Source organism: Podarcis cretensis, assembly GCF_951804945.1.
Source record: "Podarcis cretensis genome assembly, chromosome: 13".
NCBI lineage: Eukaryota > Metazoa > Chordata > Lepidosauria > Squamata > Lacertidae > Podarcis > Podarcis cretensis.
In genome coordinates this window covers 30239744-30265331 of record NC_137182.1, presented here as the reverse complement: position 1 = coordinate 30265331, position 25588 = coordinate 30239744, and the positions used below count along the sequence as shown (strand labels likewise).

Sequence of the window (25588 nt, the reverse complement as noted above, 5' to 3'; positions counted from 1 at the left end):
AAGTTACCAGCATGAGTTTGACCAAACTGCGGGAGGCAGTGGAAGACAGGAGTGCCTGGCGTGCTCTGGTCCATGGGGTCACGAAGAGTCGGACACGACTAAACGACTAAACAACAACAATAAATACACTACCGTCTCCGCTATGCTTCATTTCCAAAGGAAACACAAACCCTGACTAAGTGTCTGGACCCCTGGAATTTTGCACTGCTCTGAGATTGGGGTGGCATGTAACGCACACACACAATCACCTTGAGCTGCATGGATGAACAATGAGATAGAGATGAGATAGACTGATGGTTAGAATCCAATGGTCATCAGCAGCTTGCAAATCACTACAAAACCACGTGAGAGAAACTGAAGACACTTTGCCAAGATGCCAAAAGATGTTTTGTGCACTGCATTTTTTGTTACTTCATTTTAGATATGTAAAAGTAATTATATTGTAACATTGATAACGGGACGCAGGTGGCACTGTGGGCTAAACCACAGAGCCTAGGACTTGCCAATCAGAAGGTCGGCAGTTTGAATCCCTGCGACGGGGTGAGCTCCCGTTGCTCCGTCCTAGCTCCTGCCAACCTAGCAGTTCGAAAGCACAAAGTGCAAGTAGATAAATAGGTACCGCTCCAGCGGGAAGGTAAACAGTGTTTCCATGTGCTGCTCTGGTTCGCCAGAAGCAGCTTAGTCATGCTGGCCACATGACCCAGAAGCTGTCTGCAGACAAACGCCGGCTCCCTCGGCCAATAAAGCGAGATGAGCGCCGCAACCCCAGAGTTGGTCACGACTGGACCTAATGGTCAGGGGACCTTTAACACTGATAACACATCTGACAAGTGGGGCTTAAATCTTGCTCAGTTTGCTGGAAAGAGATGCATAGAGCCATAGCAAGCAGATCCCTGTTTGCCAGGCTAGGTGAAGGAAAGCAGGGACTTCTCCATTCCCCTGATAAGAATCTGGTCCATTGAAACAAAAATATTCGCCACCGCAGCTCTAAGGGATACAAATCCATGTCTTCTGATGGAGACTTTCACCTTGAAAACCACTCATCAAAGTTTTATTCTCATTGGAGCTTTGAACAGAACCTTGGCTGCATGAATAAAATGGACCCAGGATAGTTCAGATACTCAATCATAGATATAAGACCAATGATGATGTTTCGTTTTTATCCCACCTTTATCATGCTATAGCACAAGAATGACCATCAAATACTGCAGCAACAAACACTGTTGTTGTTGGCCTCCATCTATCTCAGGAGACAATGGAGGAGTGTGCCTTTGTGGGTGAAGCCAAACTGTTGGAGAATTACAGTGTCTGATGTGGTTGTAGAGACTGATACAGGAGAGACATGTTTTGTTGCAGCTGGGGCAGATGAAGGAGTCTGGTTGTGCTACTGCATTGCGGAAGAACTAATAAAACAGTCCAGTATAGACCCACTACTAATGCACTATTATTATTAAATCAACAACATGCTGCAGAATACACCAGTCTGGTGAGGCCCAAAGATTACTTGTAAGTTGCAGCCTACATCATCAATATGACCCTCATTCTATGTTTTGTTGAGGTGCACAGAATCACCACCCACTAGCACACAAAGGTGGGGGGTGGAGGGAGCGTTCCACCCCAGGTTCCATTCCTGGGGGGTGCCATCGCAGCAGGGCCCCCCCCCAGGATGTCAGCCGCTCGCCGTGCACCCTGGGATGCATGACGCATGTCCCCTGCCCTGCGTCTCGCAATGTGTGCCCCCCACGATGCACTCCAGTGACGCCCCTGCCTGTTCGCCGCTCCGGACGCCGGAGCATGTCGCTCTGCCACGGTCACCACCACAAACTGTTCTGCTAATTTGAAAGTTCCATACTGATAGTCATCAAAAGGGCTTGAGAAGAATCAGAAGGATGAGGCAGGATCTTGGATTGTCATTTCTTGATCCTTTCCATGACCTTCATCTCTGCTGTATTCTTTGGGCAGGATGTTTCCATGTTTTCCATTATCTAACCTTTTCAGCCCCCTGGAAGCTACAAGGCAATTAGGATCTGCAGGGAAAGAAGAAGCAAAATGTTAGGCACATGATTGATTGATTTGTTTGGGCTCTTTGTTATTCATTGGTGTGCTGAAAGTTTGAGAGAATGCTTAGACAGAGGAGAAAATTTTTCACCAGAAGACCAAAGTGTCTGAATGAATTCCTGGAGGACAGAGCAGAACTGACTGTACTATGAGGCAACAGGAGGCAGCCACACTGGATGGCAGAAACTGGGCATCAGAAAACATATTTTGTTGTTGTTGTTGTTATACATATTTTTCACCTTCGGTCTCTTAAATTTACTATAACCTACCAAGACAATTTCTGTGGTGAAAGACTGTGCTACATGATAGATACACACACTTGCCAACTAAGAATAATGCTCCATGCATCTGATAGAGTCAAATTTATGGAAACTCATGCCATAATTAAGTTGTCATTCCTTAAAATGTCTCAGGACTCTTAGCTGTTTCTGTTTTTGCTGTAGCAGGCTACGGCTCTTATACTGTAACTACATTTTTATCCAATACCCCATTATTATTACTTTTTATTCCAAATGGTTTAAATTATAAGTACAGCTCAAAAGTACTTTTCAAATGTTGGTATCCAGTTTCCTTGTCATATTCTGAAATAAGCACTGTATAATTATTGAAGTCTCATCTCCAAAATATATCATTTCATAGATTTCTGTACTTTTCTGAACTTTGCTGTCTGATTCTGTTTTGAGATGTGCACAGCTTGGGAATTAGATACCGGGACCAGTCACATCTCACAGCTGAAAGCAATCTGGATCCAATAGCTGGGATATTGGAAGTACGCTGGGCTTCTCAATTAATTTCTTGCATAAGAAAAACTCTGCTGAGTCAAATCAAAAGCCTATCAAATCAAAAGTTTCCCAAAGCAGCCAGTCAGATGCTTTCATGTTCTTACCTGCAGGGTCACAGTAAGCCCTTTCCTGAGTCACATCAGATTTAGACTTCCCAACAACTACTAAAAATGAAAGAAAGAGAATAATAATAATAAATAAGAGATATTCAAAGGGAAAGAGCTGTAATTTCTGCCTTATCATCTTAATGTACAAGATGTATTGAAACAGTTGAAAATAACTTTATTTATTTTTTCTGCTTCCAGTTATGATGGCGACAGGCCAGGCAGCCAGCTCCAGAGCTCCAGAGCTCCACAGATTTAATTGATTTTCACTCGTTTTAAACCAAGCATTTTATTAACTATCAACTATTCTTTTAACCTGGAAGCTGGGGAGCAGAAAAATGTGGAGCTGTGAGATAAGAAATAATTAACAAACTTGGAGTTTATCTGTTCTGTCAGCATGCCATTCATCAAGTGGAAGCAAGGAAGGTGGCTGAATTTGGCACTGTAACTATTAAGATTTTAACTTAGCCTTTTGAACCTAAAATGTCATCCAGAGGCAAGAAAAGAATCCAAATCAGTACCAGTAAAGATACTGGGGCTCATAAATCCAGTAATTTTCTATAAAATATTTTAACCTGCTTTTCATTCCAAGATCTCAGGGTGAGGAACAATAAAACCTGATCGCTGGCTGGAAGCAGCAGCATGGCCCTTAAATTACCATGAACTCATAATAGAAGGAAAACAAATAAGCATTAGTTTGGGGTGTCCGTCAGATGTTGTTGGGTTCCAAATCTTATCTTCTCCAGCCAATATTGCCAGTGCTCAGGGATGATGTGAGTTGTATCCCAACAACTTCGGGGAGGATGTCATAGGTTGCTTAGACACCCTAATACACATATCACTGTAGGTCAGTACATAATGCTATTTTTGTGCCTCTGCCTTCTTTCTAGGGTTATGCCATATCTTGCAGGTCTTAATTAGACCAGCGGTTACCATCTGCTGCTTGTTGCTTTGCTTTGCTTCCACTTTGGTAGTGCAGAAGGTTCTGAACCATAAAGCTGGCTATTATGGACAGGCTTACTAGTGTCAGCACAGTAGCACCATTTTCCGTCTTTGTCATAGTTGCTTGTTGTTGCACACCAGAACCTCCTGGGCATGACTTCTTCATCTGTGCAAGTATAGAATGTCCTCCCCCTGTAAACAAAGGGGAACACGCAGGGCTTTCCGTGAGAGTTGCCGCCATGCTCTGTTTGGAGACAAGAAATATATGAGGCAAATGTTATGACACCAGTTTAATGGAGAGTCTATGTGCTTCACAACACACTGGGACAAACAGATTTCAGCATATTTAGGACTGCACTGAATTATGACTGCAAAGTTTCATTGGTGTTTTGGCATAATAAGCAGCAGAGTGATATGGATTCATAGTTGCACCCAATATTCATAGATGGCTAAGCTGGGAGGACCATTAGACATAATATTCTCCAAGAGAGGGCTGATGTTCTCCAAATTCTCCAAAGGTTCAGGCAGAATTATTAAAAATAATTTATTCAAAAATTGACCAGACTTTTTTTCCTGAGAAATTTCAACTCAGATCTAGGTAATCTTTCATGTATCTTCTGCTAACTCCTTGGATATGTTAACTGCAATTCCTAAAAGATATAGTTGTAAACAAGTCATAGGAACTGATGGTAATCTTATTACTTCTGCCAGAGATAAATTAGCATACAAATGAAAGAATATGGAAGATATGCAGATAGATATCTGCTTAAAATGCCTGTTGGATACATGTTACAATGAAGCTCAAAACACTGCGGCCTGGTTCTCACAAAAAGCAGGCAGTAAGCCTGTTTCTTGGCTGTACCACTTCAGAGTAATTGAGCCCAAATTACATCATACTAAAATTAACCAAAGTCATTCAGCAAATTGCAGGAACCAGACTTGCGTTGAAAGTTCCATTCTTGGGCAAGCTGTCTGAACTTGCATTGGATTCTCAAACCAAAGTGTTTCTGGATGATACAAATCTAGATATAATTAATTGAGTCCCTCTCTCTAATGGCTGTCTGCAACACTGCAAACACCACTTGTTTTCCAAAAATATTTTGGATAGGTCACACCCCCAGCCTAATCTGACTGTTAATTGTCTTGATGCTGCTCTTATCCTATTAATGGAATTAGCTTTTGTTTAATATATTTTTATCACATTGTTTCACATTGTTTTGAAATATATAATTTAAAATTACTGTGATGGTGGTGATTACTACAACCACTACTACAACAACAGAATTGTGGTGCTTGGCAGCACAGAAATACATTTGCGACATACAGGAACTCATCTGCTCATCCTGTAGGGTTTGAGGTTGTTTTGTTTCGTCTCTTGTGGGTGAAACAAGAGGAGAGGATTTTCAAAACTAAGAAGAGGAGAGCAGTTTTATGCACACTTCGCAGATCACTTTGCTCTGCATTAGAGGGCCTACTGCAGATAAACTTTCATCAGGACTTCCTTTCCATATGGTATAGAAACCAGTCCTTTAGGGTAGTGATACCTATCCTTCGGAACTCTTCTCTTGTTAAATATTGGGCTGTTGTCATGTCTATTGTCTTTCTGCTGCCTATTGAAGTGATTGTCTGCATCTGTATCAAAACGTGTCACTATTGGTCTCCAGAGCCATAGCAGGCACTGTAAGCGCTCCCAATGGTTTGACTTCACCCCTGAAGTCATGGTCTCTTCCATGGTCTCCTGAGACAGACAAATGCCAACAATAACAATCTTCATTAGATTTCAAATTGTTGTTATATATATGGAACAATTTTTAATTATTTGTATAAATGACATTGTTTGTACATACGGAATTGTTTTTACTTGTTGATTATTTTTATTGTGAAATTGCTTCAAGATCTTTTTAGGGAAGCTGCCCTGATGGGCAGAGTATAAATAATAATAGTAGTAGTCGTAGTAGTAGTAGTAATTCAAAAATTAAGTCAAATAAATAAATCCCATTGAACTCAGTAGAATTTACTTCTTAGTAAATATGTGTGTGTGTGCATACGCTTCCTTCACTGAGATTTTCAAACTCTGGTGATGTGCTTACCTGTCTCATAGCAAGACTTCCAATGGTGGTCTTTGTCATAGGAACTGGTTGTAGCACACCACAACCTATGGAACCTGGATCCATCCTTGGTGCAGGTATGATATGTCTTGTTATTATAGATAAACGGGAAGACACAGGGTGAAACGTCTGAAACAGTTAAAGAAAATGGGTAAAGACCATTGTGATTTAAATTTAGTAGATCATATTATTTTAATGTTGTTTTCCACAACTTCGTAGCCTACAAAAAGAGTGTGGTGTTGAATTCCAGATATTAAAGAATTTTTGTAATTGGCCCTTGAACGTCAGTATCATTTATACTGAACACTGAATAATTCCTTCCTCTTCAAAGATTGGGGGGGGGGACACCATGAAACATGCAATGTAAACTTAGGAAGTTACAAGCGTTGGGGGGGGGGGAGTTCACTGACTTTAGGAAGATAAGAAGCTGTTATACTGAGCCAGACCACTGTTGCATCTAGCTCAGCATTGACTAGTAGTCTCTCTCAAGGATTTCAGATGCAGGTTTCTCCCAGTTCTACCTGGAGATACTGGAAACTGGACCCAGAACCTTCTGCATACAAATCAGATGCTTTACAGCTGAGCTATGACCCTTCCCAAATGACATTTCTCACAATTAATTAATATTGGAGCTGTGGGATAGTAAGCGGCATTTGTGTACCAATATATACAGTGATATTGTGGACCTGGGAAAGGTATGGGAAAGTGCCTGCAAAACAATCCTTGGGGAGGAAGGAGGAACCACTAAGTGTTTGGAGACCTTGAGACAACAAGGAGGGAGAGAGAATAAACATTATGTATAATGTGGAAACGCAGGATAGAGAGCAGTTTTAAATCTCTCCTTTATAATGCTACATAATACTCAGAGACACCCGAGGAAAGTGATTGGCAGAAGTTTCAGGACAGAAAAAAAACAGTCTCAAGCATCATTATATCAAGCATAATTAATTTTACAAGGTGATAGCTATTAAGTTCAATGACTTTGGCAGGAGATTAGACAAAGGTGATGGAGGAAAGCAGCACCAACTATTAACAATAGCCATAACAATTAAATGCTTTCCATCTGTATTCCCCTGTATACCAGTTGTTGGGGGTTACATGGATGGGGAAAAGGAGTTCTCTACATGCGCCACCCATTGCCTTAAGAAAAACAATCGCCTGACCAAAACTGAATGGAGTATGCTGAATCAGACTTGGTCTGATCCAGCAGTGGTCATTTTATGTTTTCATGCACTATCATTTGCAAATGACCAAAATAAAAAGTCAAATGTCATGCAGCCTTCTCCTTATCAGGTCTCTTTGCCATCCCCTCCTGCCATGAAGGGGGAACTCTGTGTGGGGCACTGCCATGGCACTGTCCTCACAGTGACTGCTGCTTTTTAGTCCTTCTCCTCTTCAGTCACTTCTCACTCAAGAAGGCAGTGGGTGGGGGTGAGAAGAAGCAGAGCAGAGCGTATACCTAAGGAACTGGAAGGAATGTGTCAAGGAGATACAACATGGTTCCTCAGAAGCCACAGCTGTCAGGCTCAGTAGCAAAAGAGACATTGCCTCCGCAGCCCATAGCACCACTATTCAGCATTACATAACACTTCCTGCTCAGTATTGTCCTGATTCTTCTTTAAACTTTGCCCATTGGCCTTGCTCCACAGCCCAGGCAAGGAAAGCATCTTCTGTACCTCGCACAAATGCTTCTTTTCCACTTCTACCCTATTTATATTAACAGTACAATCCTATGCAATCTTACTCAATAGTCAACCTCACTAAATCCCCCAATAAACAGATGCGAACATGATGTTCTTTAAAAAAAAAAGGTTTCGATACTCCATACAACTGAGTGCCACCAGGAAACAAAATCATTGCTTCTGAGTCACCATGTTCTCCATAGCTTCTCTCACAGGACAGGAGCTTCTAATCTTAAAGTAATGAAGCAGGAAAGAAGAAAACAGAAGAAGGGAGATAGTTCCTGCTGTGCAGTGTTGGGGAGGCAGAAGGAAATTCTTACCTGGACGTGCTGCACTGAAGGGTAACAGGACCCAGGTACAAACTAGGAGTTGAGTGATGAACCACATAGTTGCTGATCACTCCAGAGTTTGAAATCCCTGTGCTTCTTTGTGGTGTCCTCTTTTTAGCACAGTCTCCACACACCCTTAATTATGGTTGCAAAACACTGCACTCCATAAATAGCCATGACACTCATACCAGACAAAGGAATCTCAAATACTAAATACTGGGACAAGAAAACTCAGGTGTGTATGTGCCAATCAGCTGGGCTAGGCCATTTTTCCCCCTTTCCTGTATCCCTGCACTGCTTTGGCATGAGATTTCCCACATACGTAATACTTCTGAAATTACAGTGAGCAAATCATTGGTGTTAGGTCTGAGCTATAATTCATTGCTAGCTGCAAAACCCTGAAGGCAACACCTCAGCTTCAGAAGAACTTCACTGTCATTCTGAATTGGCTGTTCTGAGAGTGGGGAATAGGGCCTTTTTAAAAAACTGGAACTCGCCAGAATTGAGTTCCAGCACCTCCCAGGTGGGCTCCATTGCCAATTTAAGAGAACAAGAGAGATGTTCCTTGTGAGTTCCAGTACCTCTTTTTCTAGAAAAATAGCACTGGTGGGGGGTGTTATATTCCTGACACAATGACTTTCCACACTCCCTTCAAAGACCTCTATCATTGCTGAAAATTATTAGCAATTCCAAGACATGTAACCATGGGTGTAGCCAGGGGGATGGGGGTTAGCTGCCACTCCTAAATTAAGTAAACAAAAACACTTAACTGAAATTAGATATAATCAGAATATTTGAAACTGACATGCTTGCAGAGGTCACTTGGATGATGTTGTGGCACATTCTAACAAGGCAACTGGCAACACAACAGAGAGATAGGGCATGGTTTCCACAAACTCATGGAAATATTTTCCGCTTCCATAAAAAATAAAGACTCTGCTCATCTCTAGGGTTGCCATATTTCAAAAAGTAAAAACCAGGACACCAACAAAGTTGTTGAGCTTTTTTGCTTATGAAAGCACCGGAATTGTTGAGCAAAGAAACCGTAATTTTTAATTGGCATATCTCTCTTGCTCAGCCATGCACCACTTGTACCCTATAGCGGTCATTCAGTACCTTGCAAAGAATAAAAATCTGGTTAAGGTCAACAGTGGCAGGGGAGTGTTTCAATGGGCTATGCTTACTGAGTGTGTACAGAATTTTTTTCAGCAAATCCAAGAAAACTTGTTCTATAGCAAGCAATGCAATGATTGCAACAAGCTCAACATAATTAGAGTGAACTCAGTTCCCTCAACAACCCATTAATTAAAAATGGGAACTGGGTCCAAGTTTGTTCTCAGAGCACCGCAGTGGAATGAAGTGAAGCTTGGAAAAGCAAACAGCATGAGAGATTTGTGTCCAGTTCTGTAAAAGTATCTGGGATTTCAAATAACTTACTTTTCTTTTTCTTTCCCCACCCCCAAAATGAACAATTTCCTGCCCCGGTAATGCAGGCTTCTCTGAAACCATATTACTGACTCATGCAACAGTTCCAGGTAATCTTGTTGATCAACATCAAACTAATCCTTGTTATTAATCTAAGGGCTGTGTCACATATTACATTTTGTAAATGCACATTAAAAATGTTTTACATTCATATATACAAATATAAAGTAGGAATGCAATAAACATATGAGTCATAACCTGGGAACCAGGACTAGCATGGTTCCCAGTTAACAATAAACTCAATATGCCATAAATTCTATGAAATGTTCTTTCTATTCATGATGCTTGGTCACAAATATGTGCAAATGAGAAACTATTATGCATACTGTGCATATGCTATTTTGTGCCATCAACATTTCTCATAAAGTGAAATTAGAAGTAAATGTTGAGGTTTTTTATCAAATAAACCCATTTCAATCAAGGTTTAGGCCTGATTTTGGCACAGGAACTGCTTTGATCGCCCTATATGATGACCTCTGTCAGGAGAGAGATAGGGGAAATGTGTCTCTGTTAATTCTCATTGACCTCTCAGTGGCTTTCAATACCATCAACCATGATATCCTTCTGGAGTGGCTGTCCGAGTTAGGAGTGGATGACAGTATCAGTTTGCATTTCTTAATACAGAAAGTATTGATCTGATGTGTACAGATCTTTCCTGATCTAATTAATTCAAGAGGGTTCTGGAAGATTCTCAGTGTGAAAGAAACAAGCAGAAGGTTCCTGATGTTTGGGTTATTCCTTCAGAGAAGCTGAGTACAGCTGGCTTAAACTGGTTCTGTTATCTCTTTCTGTCAAGGTCATGCTTTGGATGTTTGGGTGAAGTGTGTGATAGAACACACAAACTCTCACATACAACCAGCCACATTTACATATTTTCATTCTTCTTCTGAAGACTATGCAATCTCATTCATGCAATTGCAAAAAGTTTCTCCCACACTTGTCATATTTCATAGTGATCACTCATTGTACATTTTTTATGCTGCCCAGCAAAGTAGAAGAAATGTTTTATTTTTGTAGCACAAAGATACAGTTTGACAAAGATTAATAATCTCCCACTGCCACATCTTATTTATTTGTAGGCCACCTCACAGGGTAAAGGCCCCCCAAAGCAGATATATATGTGACTTATATATATATGTCACAGGATCATCAAGGCTTCTAGTCGGCACACCCAATGACCTTTCTTTTACCCATCCACCTGTTGTGATCCAAACTAGATAACTGGAATCACAGACATTCATCGCCGCTACCTGGTTGAACTCCTGGAAAATGAGAACAGAGTAATCAAAATACCATTAATGTTCCAATGAAACTTATAGCCCAAATGATTAAAAAATGGAAAGGATACTTCCACCTATCAAGTCCTGGGAAGTACAACAGATTTACTTCATAACATATATCTAGAACAAACCTGTGGACTCAGACACTGTGACCCAGAATTCTTTCCCTATGCTAAACATCAGTGGCTCATCATAGCATCATAGCCTTTTAGCACTTCCAAACCTTGCATTAGAGTCATATTGCAAGCACCGTACATCAAGTTTTCAGCACCCATGGAGACTGGGCTTTTTCCAGATCCATTCCCGTTTGATCAACAGACGTCTACTGAATGCTCAGTACGCACTGTACAATGTCAACTCATTTCTGCAAATGTTAGTCATGCTCAGAGTAGAGCCATTGAAATTAATGGGCATGGCTAATTTCAGTGGGTATACTCAGAGTACATGTTAGTGGGATATAACAAGTCCACAATAAAACAAAATAATTGGGGTGCCATCTGAAGTATCAAATGGGCAGGCAGGCAGGGCTTGCTGAATTAAACTAAAATTTCAGTCAGCTAGCAGCATTTTCTGGTCTTGACTGTGTGCCAGAATGTGACAGGCAGTGAGCCACATATACCTGAACTGTGTGGAAGGCAACCTATTCTTTTCTTTGATTTGGAGTCTGGTTGGAGGGTGTGACTTAATGATGCATCACACCTCTTTCTTTGATTTAGCAACCAAAATATCTACCTCAACACCCTTTGTAACACAATACAACATAAAACCTTAAAAACTTCCTTGAGCAGGGCTGCCTTCAGGTGTTTTCTAAACTTAGTAGCACACTACCATTAGCAACATCTTACTTATGTCAGCGCAGTAGCTCCATTTCTTGTCCTCATCATAGTTGCCTGTTGTTGCACACCAGAATCTGCCATGATCAGAATCCTCATTGGTGCAGGTAAAGAATTTGCGGCCCTTGTAGGTGAAGGAGAAGACACAGGCCTGGCCATTGGAGTTCCCTTCATATTCTACAGATTCAGAAGGAAATAAAAAAGATCAAAAAGGAAAAAGTGTTTTAAAATTATGTATTGAAGAAGTGGACAAAGGCCAATCACGCAGGGACTGAGCAACCTTTCTAGGGTTGCCATATGTCCTCTTTTTCTAGGACATGTCCTCTTTTTCAAGATTAAAATTTCTGTCCTGGCAGATTTTTAAAATTTGGCAAAATGTCCAGGTCTTTTTGGTTTGGTTTTTTTGTTTTCAGTAACCCAGGAAAATTTTTCTAGTGCATTAGACTCAGATTTAAGGCACCCGGCTAAGCTAGGCTGCAGCAGAGAGTAACAAAAGAGCAGAATTTTAAACTAGCTACATACTGTATAAATCCCTTCTCTTGTGGCTGAACTAAAAGGACACTAGCTCAGCTACAAGATCTTGGAGAAGGAGTCTGGGAGAGCAACAGTTAACATCCCCCTGCCCTTAAGGAGAGTGCATATGTACACGTCAAATAGTTTAATAAATTGTTCTGTGCACATTTATGTTCACAAAGATGTGAACATGAGCTGAAATACTTTCATGTGCCAAGTGAGGTAGCAATATGTATTATTATTATTATTATTATTATTATTATTATTATTATTTTGTTGAAAGTTAAGAACATTGCTACTAGCAATATATCACAGCTTCTATAGGCTATATATAGTAGGGGTATTTAAAATGAGAGTTGTCATAGCGATCTATAGCTAAAAGTAGAAGTTGGCAAATGTGTCCTCTTTTTTGCTCTTCAAAATATGGCAACTCTAAAAGTTCAGGCTATACTTTTGATTTCCATAATCGACTTCAAATGGTGGGTAGTGTTTTCGTTTAAACTATATGTAAATTCTCAGGTGGCGTGTCCATATTTGGTTCCAAGCCAACATTTCCCCAAGCATTCCTATCCCATGTTCTGTTTTCAGTCCTTTTTGTTCAGATGTTGCACGAGTCTACAAAACAATCAGATTGCAGCCCCCGTTATTTCCTCCTTAGGGGTAGGAGGAGTCCACCAGTGCCCCCTATTCACTGAGAAGCCACTATAGAGGCAGCATTGAGGAGGCTGCCGAAGAGACAGCAGATCTAGCCTCCAAGGAGCGCACCGCAGACATTGCTGCCCCTGGGGTGGCAGCAATGGGCAGCATATTCTTTGGAGGCTAGATTTCCTGCCCCTCTGGATCCTGCCACCTGAGGCAGTCACTTCAGCTTGCTTCATGGGTGGGCTGGTCCTGGCCTGGGTACAAGTGCAGCACAAGCAATGGGGCTTTTGTAAATTGAAAATAAGGCCTAGTGATGGCTCAAAATTAATGATGAACTTAAAGATACTTCATACGCAGATATAATATTATTATTATCCTTATTAGTCTTTTTTTGCCCCAATCAATCCCATATAGCAATCCCTAGTACAGTGGTACCTCGGGTTACATACGCTTCAGGTTACACACTCCGCTAACCCAGAAATAGTGCTTCAGGTTAAGAACTTTGCTTCAGGATAAGAACAGAAATCGTGCTCCGGCAGCTCAGCAGCAGCAGGAGGCCCCATTAGCTAAAGTGGTGCTTCAGGTTAAGAACAGTTTCAGGTTAAGAACAGACCTCCGGAACGAATTAAGTACTTAACCTGAGGTACCACTGTAAACCACTGTTTTACATCTCTACCAAACTTCAATGGAATAAGTTCCCTTTTTCCTGAAAATAGTTGACAAGTTTCCTGCCACAACATAGCCTACCTTGAAGGGCACATGGCTTCCATTTACTGTCCTTGTCATAGTTCGCAGTCGTGGCACACCACAGCGTGTTATCACCAGATCCATCCCTGGTGCAGGCAGAGTAGGATTTCCCTTTGAAAATGAAAGGGAAGGTGCAAGGGCGTGGTTCTGAGAAAGAAATAAAAGATTTGGGAATTGAAAAACTACATTAAGAGGGATTAGTGGGAAATGCATGGTAAGAAGAAAGCTCAAGGTCCATATGCAATAGTTTTGCTGTTTCCAGACTCATGAGCACATAAGCCAGCTTTGAAGGCAGAAGACCAAACTCTAGATGCATCCGAAAGTATTACCAAAATCATATCTTGAATGTACATCCTACACACCCCTGATTTTTCTCCATAAATGTACACCATGTAGGCTCCCACCAATGTGAATATTTAATTCTGAATAAAATTGCCAAAGAGGAGAAGATGTTTCCAGTCCATCACACAAAACAACCTTGTTCTCTCTTCTGACCCACCCACCTCCTCTTATATGTTCCCCAATGGTAAAACAAGGGTATCTGACTTTTCCCTCTGGATTTCATCCCCTACCTGAAGGATCACAGTAAGTCCATTTGGGGTTTGTATCATAATTGCTGGTGAGGGAGCACCAGAGCTTTCCAGTAGATGCCCCACTTGTTGTGCAAAATGAGTAGGATTTGCCTTTGTAGATGAGAATTGGCAGAAAGTCCTGCAGAAAGGTGGAGACAGAGGGATGGTCATCTCATACAACAGGGGTTCCCTAATCCTGTCATTAATGTCCTATTTCCTATCCATTTTCTCTGTCCTACAACACATTCAAAAGTACCAAACTAGAGACTAGATATTGAAAGCAGACTTGTAAATCAGCACTAATTCCTCTAGAAAGGTTCAGTAATTCTATGCCGCCCCCCTTTTTGTGGGCACAGTGAATTTGCTATATTTCTCGAGTTATTTTGCTCTACTCACACGATTCTCTGGTATTCATTGTGATCAAGAATATTTGCTTTAAAATATGAAACAGTGAAAAAAGGGCTCTGATGACTAATACATATTGATTGGTGGTAGAATTTTATTTTTATTTTATTTTCTGGTGTTGGTTTGAACCATGTTCACCTATTTTGAAAGATTGTATTTGTTTTGAACATTTTGTAATGCCAATCCACCTTCTCAACTTTTATTTTAAAAATCAATAAATATTAATTTTTAAGAATAATATTTGGGTTGATTTATGGGAGAGAGGGAGGATTATGTCTTTGTGACATGAGTCACAAGACGTAGGGTGGATCTACACACAGGAAAAAAACACTATAAATAAGTAATAAATCAAATCATTATAACAAAAGAAAAAAACATTATTTAAAATCGGATAGAAAAGTTTTGTGCTCTACAGTGCCATCTGGTGTTGCATGTTTTTACACATTTAAAACGTGGGGTTTTGGCTAATGTAGCTGAGTCCTATAATATTCCTTTTTCTATAACTTCTATTGTACCACTGTTACAACGCTATAACTGAGTCAGACACTAGATCCATCTAGCTTGGTGTTATCTACTCTGACTGGCAAGAACTCTCTTCCAGCCCTACCTGGAGATTCTGGTGAATGAAATTTTGATGTTTTACATGCAAAGCAAGTGCTCCCAACGTGGGGCCTTCCAGGTGTTTCACATCAGTCTGTCCCCAACAAATATGGCTACTGGTCAGTGGTGATGGGAGCTGCAGTTTAAAATGTATGCAGGGCACCAGATTGGGGAATACTGAACTTCCCGCTCACTCTCCTTGGCCTACAAAGTGCCTTGACTAATTATTCATCCAGCCAACCACTCCTGTTATTCCAGGCCCCTGCAGTATGCTCACTGGTATCAGCACAGTAGCTCCATTTCTTGTCCTTGTCATAGCTCCCTGTTGTCGCACACCAGAAGTTCCCTTTCTGCGAATCTAGATTGGTGCAGGTATAGAAGGTTTGGTTCTTGTACGCAAAGGGGAAGACACAGGCTCGTCCACCATCATTACCTCCATACTCTAGACCCAAACAGAGTGAGATTATATGCATTGAAACATACTAGTGATGATCACAAAATACAAAAAACAAAACAAAATGGTGAACAAGTCACATATATTCAGGTAGGTAGCCGTGTTGGTCTGACGCAGTCGAAATATATTAAAAAATAAAAAAATTGTCCAGTGGCACCTTACGATATCAACTAAGTTTGTTCTTGGTATAAGCTTTCGTGTGCATGCACACTTCTTCAGATACCATATAGATACCATAAGTCACATATATATAACTTGCCAGGGATCTCCTTTGCAAAAACTTAGAAAGATAGCTACAAACCAAGGACAAAAGAATTGGTCAGGAGCCTGTGAGAGCAGGTGGCAATTACTCAATTGACAATAATGTTAAAGAAACAAGAAAGTATAAAGAAAGATTAAGTGCATGAATTCAGTTAAACTAGATATAAAACAAGACATGAAGATAGCTGGCATTTATGCCAATGTAATATCAGTAATGTTAGAAAAGATGGCATGTGATTTTTATGGTCTATGCAATCTTTATCAATTATTAGTAGGAAATATTTGTACAAAAGTGCCTCTTAGGTACATAGTTTGAACCATATTTTCAACTTAACATACTGGTGATGTGTTTCATTTCTTTCAGATCTTGTTGCTTGAAGCAACTTTTCACTGATCCTTGGAAGGAGGTTTGTAATAGTTCGGGTATAAGGAAGATCTATAAAAGCTACTGATGGTAGTCCCAAACCTGTTTAAGAGCACAGAAAGAGTTCAGCTGCATCAGACCAAAGGCCCATCTAATCCAACATTTTGTTTCCACAATGTCCAATCAGATGCCTATGGAAAGCCCACATCTAGCTTTAAAGTTCATGAGGAGGATCTGTTTACTTTATTTCAGTAAAATGGCTATGCATATGTGGGACATAGGAAACCAGAAATAGAAGAAAATACAGGTCACCTTTAGGGGAACATGTTTTCCATTGTAACATGTTTTTTGTGCCATGGTCAGTCAGTGTGGCACACCACAGCTCATGATGGTCATCCTTGGTGCAAGACGAATAGGATTTATTCTTGTAAATAAATGGGAAGACACAGGGATGATCAACTGAAATGGAAACAGGGGACAAAGGTGTAAGAATAAGAACTACAATTCATTAACTGGAAACAGTGTAGTTTTCATCCATGCATGTGCAACAGCTGTTTCGGTTTCCACTTACTCAGCATTCAGTTTTCTGGTCATAATTGAAGCTGGTTTAAGAAAATCACACACTAAACAGCAGTATTTGTGAAGAAACTACAGCATCAATATGGATATCATGATATGGATATCATGTGAATGTGGCTTCAAAAACTAGCAGCGAGCAAGCAGTGGATGCAGAGCAAGCCACTGCTTCTCATGCTGTCTCCTGTGGTGGGCTGGCATTCCCCCCTCCCCAGTGTGCCACAGACTGGTACCATATGTAGCCGCTGGAGCATCCCACCCAACCTGGGCTGTGGAAGAGGCACTGGGGACCAGCAGCCATACTTTCTTAGTCTATGTCTGAGTGCTTATTTGTTTGTTTATTTTGCCCAGCAGTTTCCCAGGAAAACCCAATCTTTACCACTGAATCGGATCACATGGCAATTTGGGTTTTCCATGGATTGCCATTTGCTCCAATTCAGAGGTAAAGAGTGGGTTTTCAGGGGTGCCAAGTCCAAAAATAAGCAGTCAGATGCGTACCTGAAAATCCCAGACCTGTGCCTAGAAATGTGGAGCAAAGGTAAGTATGGGTGAGCCTATTATTATTATTATTATTATTATTATTATTATTAATCCCTCACCCATCTTGCTGGGTTTCCCCAGCAACTCTGGGTGGCTAACATCACATACTAAAAAATCAAACATTAAAAAATTCCCTAAAGAGGAAAACTTCCCTTCAAGGGAGCTGTTCATGTTGAGTTCCAGCACCTCTTTTTCTAGAAAAAATAGCACTAGTAAGCCCATTAACTCAGTGGAGCTTACTGATGGGTGGACAGACTGTAAGTCATCTTTCCCCCACTAAGACAGGACCATAGCTAAACAGAAGTTGATGCAAGTGATGGCTAGCTGTAAGAGATCCTTTGAAAGCAGAGATCAATGATCCACTAGCCTCGTTAAGATGAATCAGAAACAATTCATGGAATATTTCTTACCCGTAGCTTCAGTCAACAATGGTAAGAGACCACAGGTGAACAAGAGGAATGCCATGATGGAGCCCATCTCTTCTCTAAGGGACTCTGACAGGCATGAGGAGGGTCTTCTTTTTATAAGCCCCACTTAGACCTTTCCTTCCTTCAGCTACAGTTGTCTGATGTTTGCACAATCACAAGAAATGGCAGGTGTTTGTATTTCCCAACAGCAGCTCAGTCTGCCTGATCATTTTTTGTTTCCTCTTTGTACACAGTGATAAGAACAAAAGGAAGTGGGTCTTATCTTGCAATGAGTAAATAAGGAGGCTTCCTTAGAAAAGGATGGCCTTTACGCTGACAAGTATGGTGAGGAAATAATTACACTGTTAATTATGTAAAATTAATAATATTTGTAAATTACATAAATTATATAGCAGACAAATAAGACAAATAATTTCATATTTGGCAAAAACTAAACTACAACAGATGTGAACAAGATGACCTTGACAGGTCAGAATAGAAATTGCTTGTTCTTACATCCCTAAGCAGGGGTAGGGAAGCTCAGACCTGGCCTCCAGGGACTCAGCTATACAGCTGCAAATAAAATATTTTAAGTGGGTTTTAAGTGTAATATACAATGTGACACTAGAGGGCAATGATGAGCCTTATGGAGAATTCAATGTATTTTTTAAAAATACTTTTAAAAAAGCATTTTCAGAATGGTTTTTATATGTGTCTAGATTCCACCCAGGTCTCTCTCTCTGGCCCTCAAGATGTTCCTTAAGTCATACACCCTGCCGAGGCTTGAACACTCCTTGAGTGTTTTGGCCTCGGCTGGATCTACATTGATCTGTAAAAATGTTAGTAATATGACGTTATATCATTCTCAATGCAATTTTCTATTGTTAAAGGCTCACTGCTCTACAGTACCTTCTGGTGTCACATTTTATTAACACATTTTTAACATTATAAACAACCAGTGCAGATCTGTCACTGGCTGGAATGTGTCATTGAACTCTGATAATACCTCTTGCTTGCCAGAGTGGAGGAAAGAAAGGGGTGCTTGAATATTTTAGAACCTAGTCTACTTTATAAAAGTAAACATTACAATAATTGCTGTTTGTGCTTTTGCCTCTGGCCCTGCCCACCAAGGGCATGTGGCCCCCAAAGTTTACCCAGAAGGGAATGTGGCCCTTGCATTACAAACTGTTCCCCATCTCTGTGATACGGAGCTGATTTAGTGAAGACTGGGAGAAGATTCTGATTATAAGAGATGGTGAAGCTAGCTTATCATACTGAGTTTGCACAACCTCTAACTTCTTCTTTCAAGTCTTTAGATAGCAATCCACAGATGGCATGTTTTGCCATGTAAGGCTCATAGCTTGGCCTGGTGCAATGATGTTCTGTATCTGCCGAAGCATGAGTCATTTCTCTTGATAATTTAACAGCAACAGAGCAGTCTCTAAGTTGTTCTATGTTTGTGTTGTGTAAAATTGGTTATCCAAATTTTACAGCACTCACATAATATACAGCCTCTCCAAGTCCCTATTTTCCAGGGACAGTCCCAAATTTACAGAAACCGTCCTGGTTTCTGGTTTGATCCCAGAATGTCCCTATTTTCCTTAGGACACCCCTATTTTCATCAAAAAAAATGTTGAAGGATATGGTAGGACATCCCAATTTTCATTGGAGAAATGTTGGGAGGATAGAGTTATGCAACCCCCAGGCCAAGAAGATAGGTACCGTAACTACAGTGGTACCTCGGGTCGCAGACGGTTCAGGTTACAGACGGTTCAGGTTACAGACTCCACTAACCCAGAAATATTACCTCGGGTTAAGAACTTTGCTTCAGGATGAGAACAGAAATCGTGCAGCAGCAGTGCAGCAGCAGCAGGAGGCCCCATTAGCTAAAGTGGTGCTTCAGGTTAAGAACAGTTTCAGGTTAAGAACAGACCTCCAGAACGAATTAAGTTCTTAACCTGAGGTACCACTGTATACAACCTTTAGAAGACATCTGAAGTTTCTTGATGTTTACTGTTTGATTATGTTTTTATATATGTTGGAAGCTACCAAGAGTGGCTGGGGCAACCCAATCAGATGGGCAGGGTATAAAAAACAAAATTATTATTATTATTATTATTACTACTACTACTATGAAATAGGATGTCCCATTTTCATTGGAGAAATGTTGGTGGGTATGTAATAGCCACTTTGGGGCGGGGACAGGGGACAATCAGACAATTGATTGTTGTTACATATACAGTGGTACCTCTAGTTAAGGACTTAATTCTTTCCAGAGGTCTGTTCTTAACCTGAAACTGTTCTTAACTAGAGGTGTGCTTTCGCTAATGGGGCCTCTTGCTGCTGCTGCGCCACCAGGACACAATTTCCGTTCTCATCCTGGGGCAAAGTTCTCAACTGGAGGTAACTCTTCCAGATTAGTGGAGTTTGTAACCTGAAGTGTTTGTAACCTGAGGTGTTTGTAACTCAAGGTACCACTGTAATTGCAAACTGATTGGAGAGGGATCCACAATGATTTATTATTGCAGTGAGGCTATCCACATGCTTATTTGAAAAGCCAACAAACTGCTATTGACCACAGCAGCAAAGTACTGCTTGGTAGTGCTTTTCCTCATCCCTATTTTTTTTCCATATAGTTTAATGATGCACAGTCTTTGCTTATCCTGGCAGCTCATTTTTTCAAACCATGGGCTGATCTTGCCAAATGTTAGCACTGGGCATCTTTATAAACAATTCTTTAGAAACAGGTTATATTTGTCTCTAGCTTTCGTCTTCATCTCAGAAACAGGAAACTTTTTATCATCATTTTGCATCTTTCAAACAGGATGCTTTTTAAAAACGCTTCAACCCCATTGTGGAATAATTGCCTTCCAAACTGACCTGACATGAGCAACAATTTTACTCTGAATCTGTGTTTAGCTTTATGCTTTATGCGACCCGAGTGGAAAAAACAAAAATAAAGATATTTTTTGCAGGTATCATGCTGTGTAGGTATCAGATCTGGCATGATCTAAAGAAATTATGCAATTTTTGCAAGCTCAAGGGAATGGAAGACACTAGCATAAGATGTTTGTATCTTTCACCTGCTGTTTGGTTGTTTTAACTGTATCTTGTTTTGAAACTGTTTTGTGGGTCTATGGACTGAAATAAAGATATTTAATTTGACTAGCATAAGAAGAGAAAGAGGTTGCAGGAAAAGGAGTGGGGAAACCAGAAGGAAAATGGGTGAGAACATGCAGTAGTGTCAATCGAAGTCGAGCTTTGCAGAACTATGTATATAACAGACCATATGATGATCTGCTTATTCCATTAGTGCCCTGCACTGACCAAAAAAGTCCAGGACTCATTTCATCTGAAGACGGCTGAATGTGTCATTTTGACTGCAGTGAACCATCTTTAAACAGGAATTATATCCCACGTTGTGACTGAAGTTCTGTAAGAATTTTCTTTTTGAATTGTTGCATGGCAGCCTTGCGGACGTGTACATCATTGCTTTGTACTCCATACAATGGACTTTAACTTTCCCCCTTTTGTGGTCTGAATATCTGTTCCTGCTTACCATGGTATATCGCACCCTGACAAACTCTCCCACTGATCCATATCCCTGCTTTGCCTTAAGCTGATCATTTGCATATTATCACCTTCCATTACCTTGTTGGTTTTGCGCAGCAAACAGAGCACAGCTGGTGCATATGTTTGGCAGACAGACAGAAAGCATCACATAGCCATTTTCAAATGGTTGAATGGAGCCCGACAAAGGAAAGAAAGCGCTTCTGATGAACTGTTGTGTTGTTTTAGACCACATGACATTTCCTACAGGCTTTCAAACCTCAAGTAGGTTACTGAAGAGCATAAGACTCTGCCATAGGTAAAGGTAAAAGTACCCCTGCCCGTACGGGTCAGTAGTGCCTGACTCTAGGGTTGTGCGCCCATCTCACTTAAGAGGCCCGGGGCCAGCGCTGTCCGCAGACACTTCCGGGTCACGTGGCCAGCGTGACAAGCTGCATCTGACGAGCCAGCACAGTACACGGAAACGCCGTTTACCTTCCCGCTTGTAAGCGGTCCCTATTTATCTACTTGCACCCGGGGGTGCTTTTGAACTGCTAGGTTGGCAGGCGCTGGGACGGAGCAACGGGAGCGCACCCTGCCACGGGGATTCGAACCGCCGACCTGACGATCGGCAAGTCCTGAGCGCTGAGGTTTTACCCACAGCGCCACCCGCGTCCCTTAAGACTCTGCCATACTGAACAAGATTATACTGTAGCCAGTGTGTGTGTGTGTGTGTGTGTGTGTGTGTGTGTGTGTGATGTTATCACCAAAGATGGCATTCTAATCTGACTGCCCTGATCCCAACCACGCTTAATATTTTAAAAGGTCACCCAACAAGAAGCTATCCAGAAGATCATGAGCCAGAACCTTCAAAACTATAAAGAAAGATCCCTACAAACCTAGTTTGGCCCCTGTGGGAGTGTTTCTTCAGTGGGGCTATGTGATCCATTGCTAGGCCTCAATGTGCCTCAGAAATCAGCACACCTCTTAAGAGAGGACTGGGAGCCCGTAACTGAAATCCTACAGTAGTTTAAAAATGAACTGTCAGAAGAGTGAGCCCAGGAAATCAATCCCCCTAAGAAAAAGATCGAGAAAATGAGGGAAAAACTATATGACATTAATAAAACTGCAGAGGCAGCCTGGAACTAGGAATGAAATATAGATCTGTAATAAAAGCTGTTAATAAAGCTACTGTAGACCTTTAGCTATGGGGAGCTGAGGGGAGAGGGGGTATGGGGGAACAGGATCTCCCCTCTTTTGTGATCACCTGGTTTAAAGACATTTTTACAGGTGCAAAGAGATCCCTCCAGGCACCTGGTCTGTTCTCATAAGTGTTGGAATTCTAAGCATCGACATGCATTGTAAAAAAGTGTGAAGCTAAAATATTAACAACTGTCTATCTTCTAAGCAATTGGTGGTTTCAGCAATCCAAATCCTTATCCGATGTTAAAAATAAAACAATTTATACATTCTTTCTCAATTCCTGCCCCCCACCCCCAAGTGATCAGCAGGATAAGAACAAAAACTTTATTAGATCCGTATAGCAGAAGACCATCATCAGCCATTATCATTTTATTTTTTTTAATGAGAATTTCTACCCCATCTTTCCATTGAATGACTTTCCAGTTGGATTACAACAGGTGGTAATCGCATAACACAACCAGACCTCAGATATACAAACAAAACTCAGCAACTCTTAGTCCTTTGGCTGATGGATGGGGCCAGAGCATCCTTCCATTCTCTGGCAATTCCAGGACAAGGTGCAGTTGGAGCCTGCGTTTTTCACCTTATTCAAATTGGCACTATATCTGACAGAAAGACAAATGATTACACAGTGGAAGCAAGGAAGTCTGGGATCACTGCAGCCACCCTTCACCATAAATTTATTTATCTATCCCAGGGGTCGGCAACCTAAGGCCCATGGGTCACAAGCAGCCCATGGGGGTCGATTAACTGGCCCATGGGCCCCCACCGCCCGCTCAGTCAGCTCCCATGCGCCGCGCTAACATTCAGAAGAAACTTGGACTTTGCTCCTTCCTTTCTTTTATGGTATGCATGGGTAGATGGTAGATTGGGGTTTAATTACAGGTCTTTGGATGAATTTTTGGAAGATCATCAAAGGTTTGGAATAGCCAATTTTATAATAGCCAGTGGGGAAAGTGCAAATGTCTTGCGGTAGCTTGCCTTCTAATTACTTTTCTCATGGGCTCTCAGTGTTTCTCCCTTGGAAAATGTGGGTTACAAACACCTGGGTTAAAAACACTTCAGGTTACAGACTCCACTAACCTGGAAGTAGTACCTCGGGTTAAGAACTTTACCTCAGGATGAGAACAGAAATTGTGCACCAGCACCGCAGCAGCAGTGGGAGGCCCCATTAGCTAAAGTGGTACCTCAGGTTAAGAACAGTTTCAGGTTAAGAAGGGACCTCCGGAACAAATTAAAGTCAAAACCTGAGGTACCACTGTAGTCATTGCTGGGCTGTTTTAGTTTCATGTTAGGATCCTTCATCAGCAGTAAACCAGATGTATGATGTACATTTAATTCATGCTGTCAATACTGGATATCCAAACTTCTAGTTTTTCCAGTCTTAAATTCAGTTTTAACCATTTTGGCAACCACTTGCATTAAAAATGATGTGTGAAGTTGGTAGCAGCCTACTTTAAAGTGAAACTAATGTGAGATTCAGGGGTATGATCGTCATTACAGAGTTTTAAGTTCTCCACAGCAATTCACTAGAGTTTCCAGGAGGGAGTTTTTTAATTTTTATTTTTTTTAAAGGATTTCAAAACCTCAACATTCTTTTTTATTTACCAATGCAAATAACTTACAAGAAATGAGAGCAGACAGAGCATTTGTCCCACTGTTGGTTTAAGGAGAAGTTGCACTCATGGTCTCATTTTGACCACTTGATCAGGTCAATGCCATGGCCAAAGGTTAGGAAGCAGAATGCTTGGCAAGGGGGTAGTGAGCAAGAGAAATCCAATCAGATTTAACAAATCTGCCTGCCCAGAGCATCTGTTTGCTGCATTTGGGGGATATTTGGAAATAATGTTCGCTATTCTCATGCGGGTGTTCATCACCTTAATATCTCCAGGATCGTGACAGATGAATCCTACTAGCACACTCAGTTAGGACCTAATCAGGACTCAGTCACAGGATTTGTCTTTGGTGCCAGGAATCTACCCTGGAATGTGCAAAGAAATGGCACAGATGTCCTTGAGCATGAAAAGGGATGTGAACAGCCATGCATATACACACATATGGGCCTGAGATAAGTCTTTGAGAACAGAAAGGGGTAGTTTTTAAACAGCTTTAGAATCAGCACTTTATTTTATTTTCTCCCAAATTAATCACCAAGGCTACAAGGGGATACACAGATTCCATGTTTGCTGCTTCTGCATATCAGTTATTTATTTATTTATTTATTCATTCATTCATTCATTCATTCAGGCAAACTTCGCTCATTTCCCATGCAAGCTGTACAGTGCATGGAATCATTAAAACCAAGGTTATGCTGTGGAAGTATGAGAGCAGTGTAGCAAACCTGATGTAGCTAAACCTGCTCAGTACTTGATAGAAGATTACCTGAAAATCATGACTGCCTTGAGTTCTGTGGAAGGAAGGTAGAATTAGGGATTGGGGTGGTGGGGTGGTGGGGTCAATTCACTTTGTTTTTAAAAGTGATTCTACCTAGTTCACATATTCTGAAATAACGCATCAACTGAAACACAACTATTCTTAAAAATGGGCACTTCTCTGAATTCTGCAAAAGCAGTTCTTCAGCAAAGTAATGTTTCCAAAAATGCATCTACTAAGTTAAATGTGCATAAGCATGCATATATTAGTGAAAATAGCACAAACAAATGCATTTTATTAAGGAGAATATCAAAACTAGGGGGGAAAGCATTGTGAAAAATGTGTATGTTATGCAAAACTGCAGACAAAAATGTGCATTAGGAGAAATTTGCACAAAAATGCTGGTTCCCCCCCCCCCTTACTGCAAACTGCTGTGGATATGTAGAGAACTGAGCTTAAGACTGGGAAAAGGAGAAATTGAAATTGATGTTTTCACCAACCATTAGGTGGGATGTAGATAAATGGTCATTTTTTATTTTTTAAAAGAATTGTTCATCTATACACACCGCAAAAAGGCGTACAAGTCAGACACTAAGAAATAAGAGTTTGATCTCTGCACGAGCTTGGGTACCAGGCTCAGTGTTCAGGTTCTTGTAGCCACTTTGTGCTGTCCCCCCCCCCCTTCAAACAAAGTTTCCAGTTCAGTTCCAACTTCCAAACTGGGTTCTAACATTTGGTAGAGAATGCAGTTATTGATCACACTACCTTGCATACTCTGG

General features: G+C 41.0%; 2 protein-coding genes across 2 annotated transcripts in view; both read right to left on the bottom strand.

Moving 5' to 3' along the window:
- LOC307200216 (epididymal sperm-binding protein 1-like) overlaps window positions 1-17847 on the bottom strand; it is a 180738-nt gene extending 162891 nt beyond the window's left edge. Inside the window, 8 exon segments of the mRNA XM_079948634.1 lie at window positions 10642-10752; window positions 11616-11780; window positions 13506-13652; window positions 14078-14196; window positions 14198-14216; window positions 15360-15524; window positions 16474-16620; window positions 17688-17847. Of these exon segments, the coding sequence (XP_079804760.1) occupies window positions 10718-10752; window positions 11616-11780; window positions 13506-13652; window positions 14078-14196; window positions 14198-14216; window positions 15360-15524; window positions 16474-16620; window positions 17688-17754 (864 nt within the window). The 5' untranslated portion in view covers window positions 17755-17847 and the 3' untranslated portion in view covers window positions 10642-10717.
- Window positions 1030-8297, bottom strand: LOC307200222 (seminal plasma protein A3-like). The gene is made up of 5 exons (XM_079948643.1): window positions 7997-8297; window positions 5977-6123; window positions 3966-4130; window positions 2945-3004; window positions 1030-2027 (listed from the first exon to the last, which is right to left on the bottom strand). The coding sequence occupies exons 1-5, from the start codon at window positions 8061-8063 to the stop codon at window positions 1882-1884; spliced, it is 585 nt and encodes a 194-aa protein (XP_079804769.1). The 5' UTR covers window positions 8064-8297; the 3' UTR covers window positions 1030-1881.
- Window positions 17848-25588: the final 7741 nt, after the last annotated feature.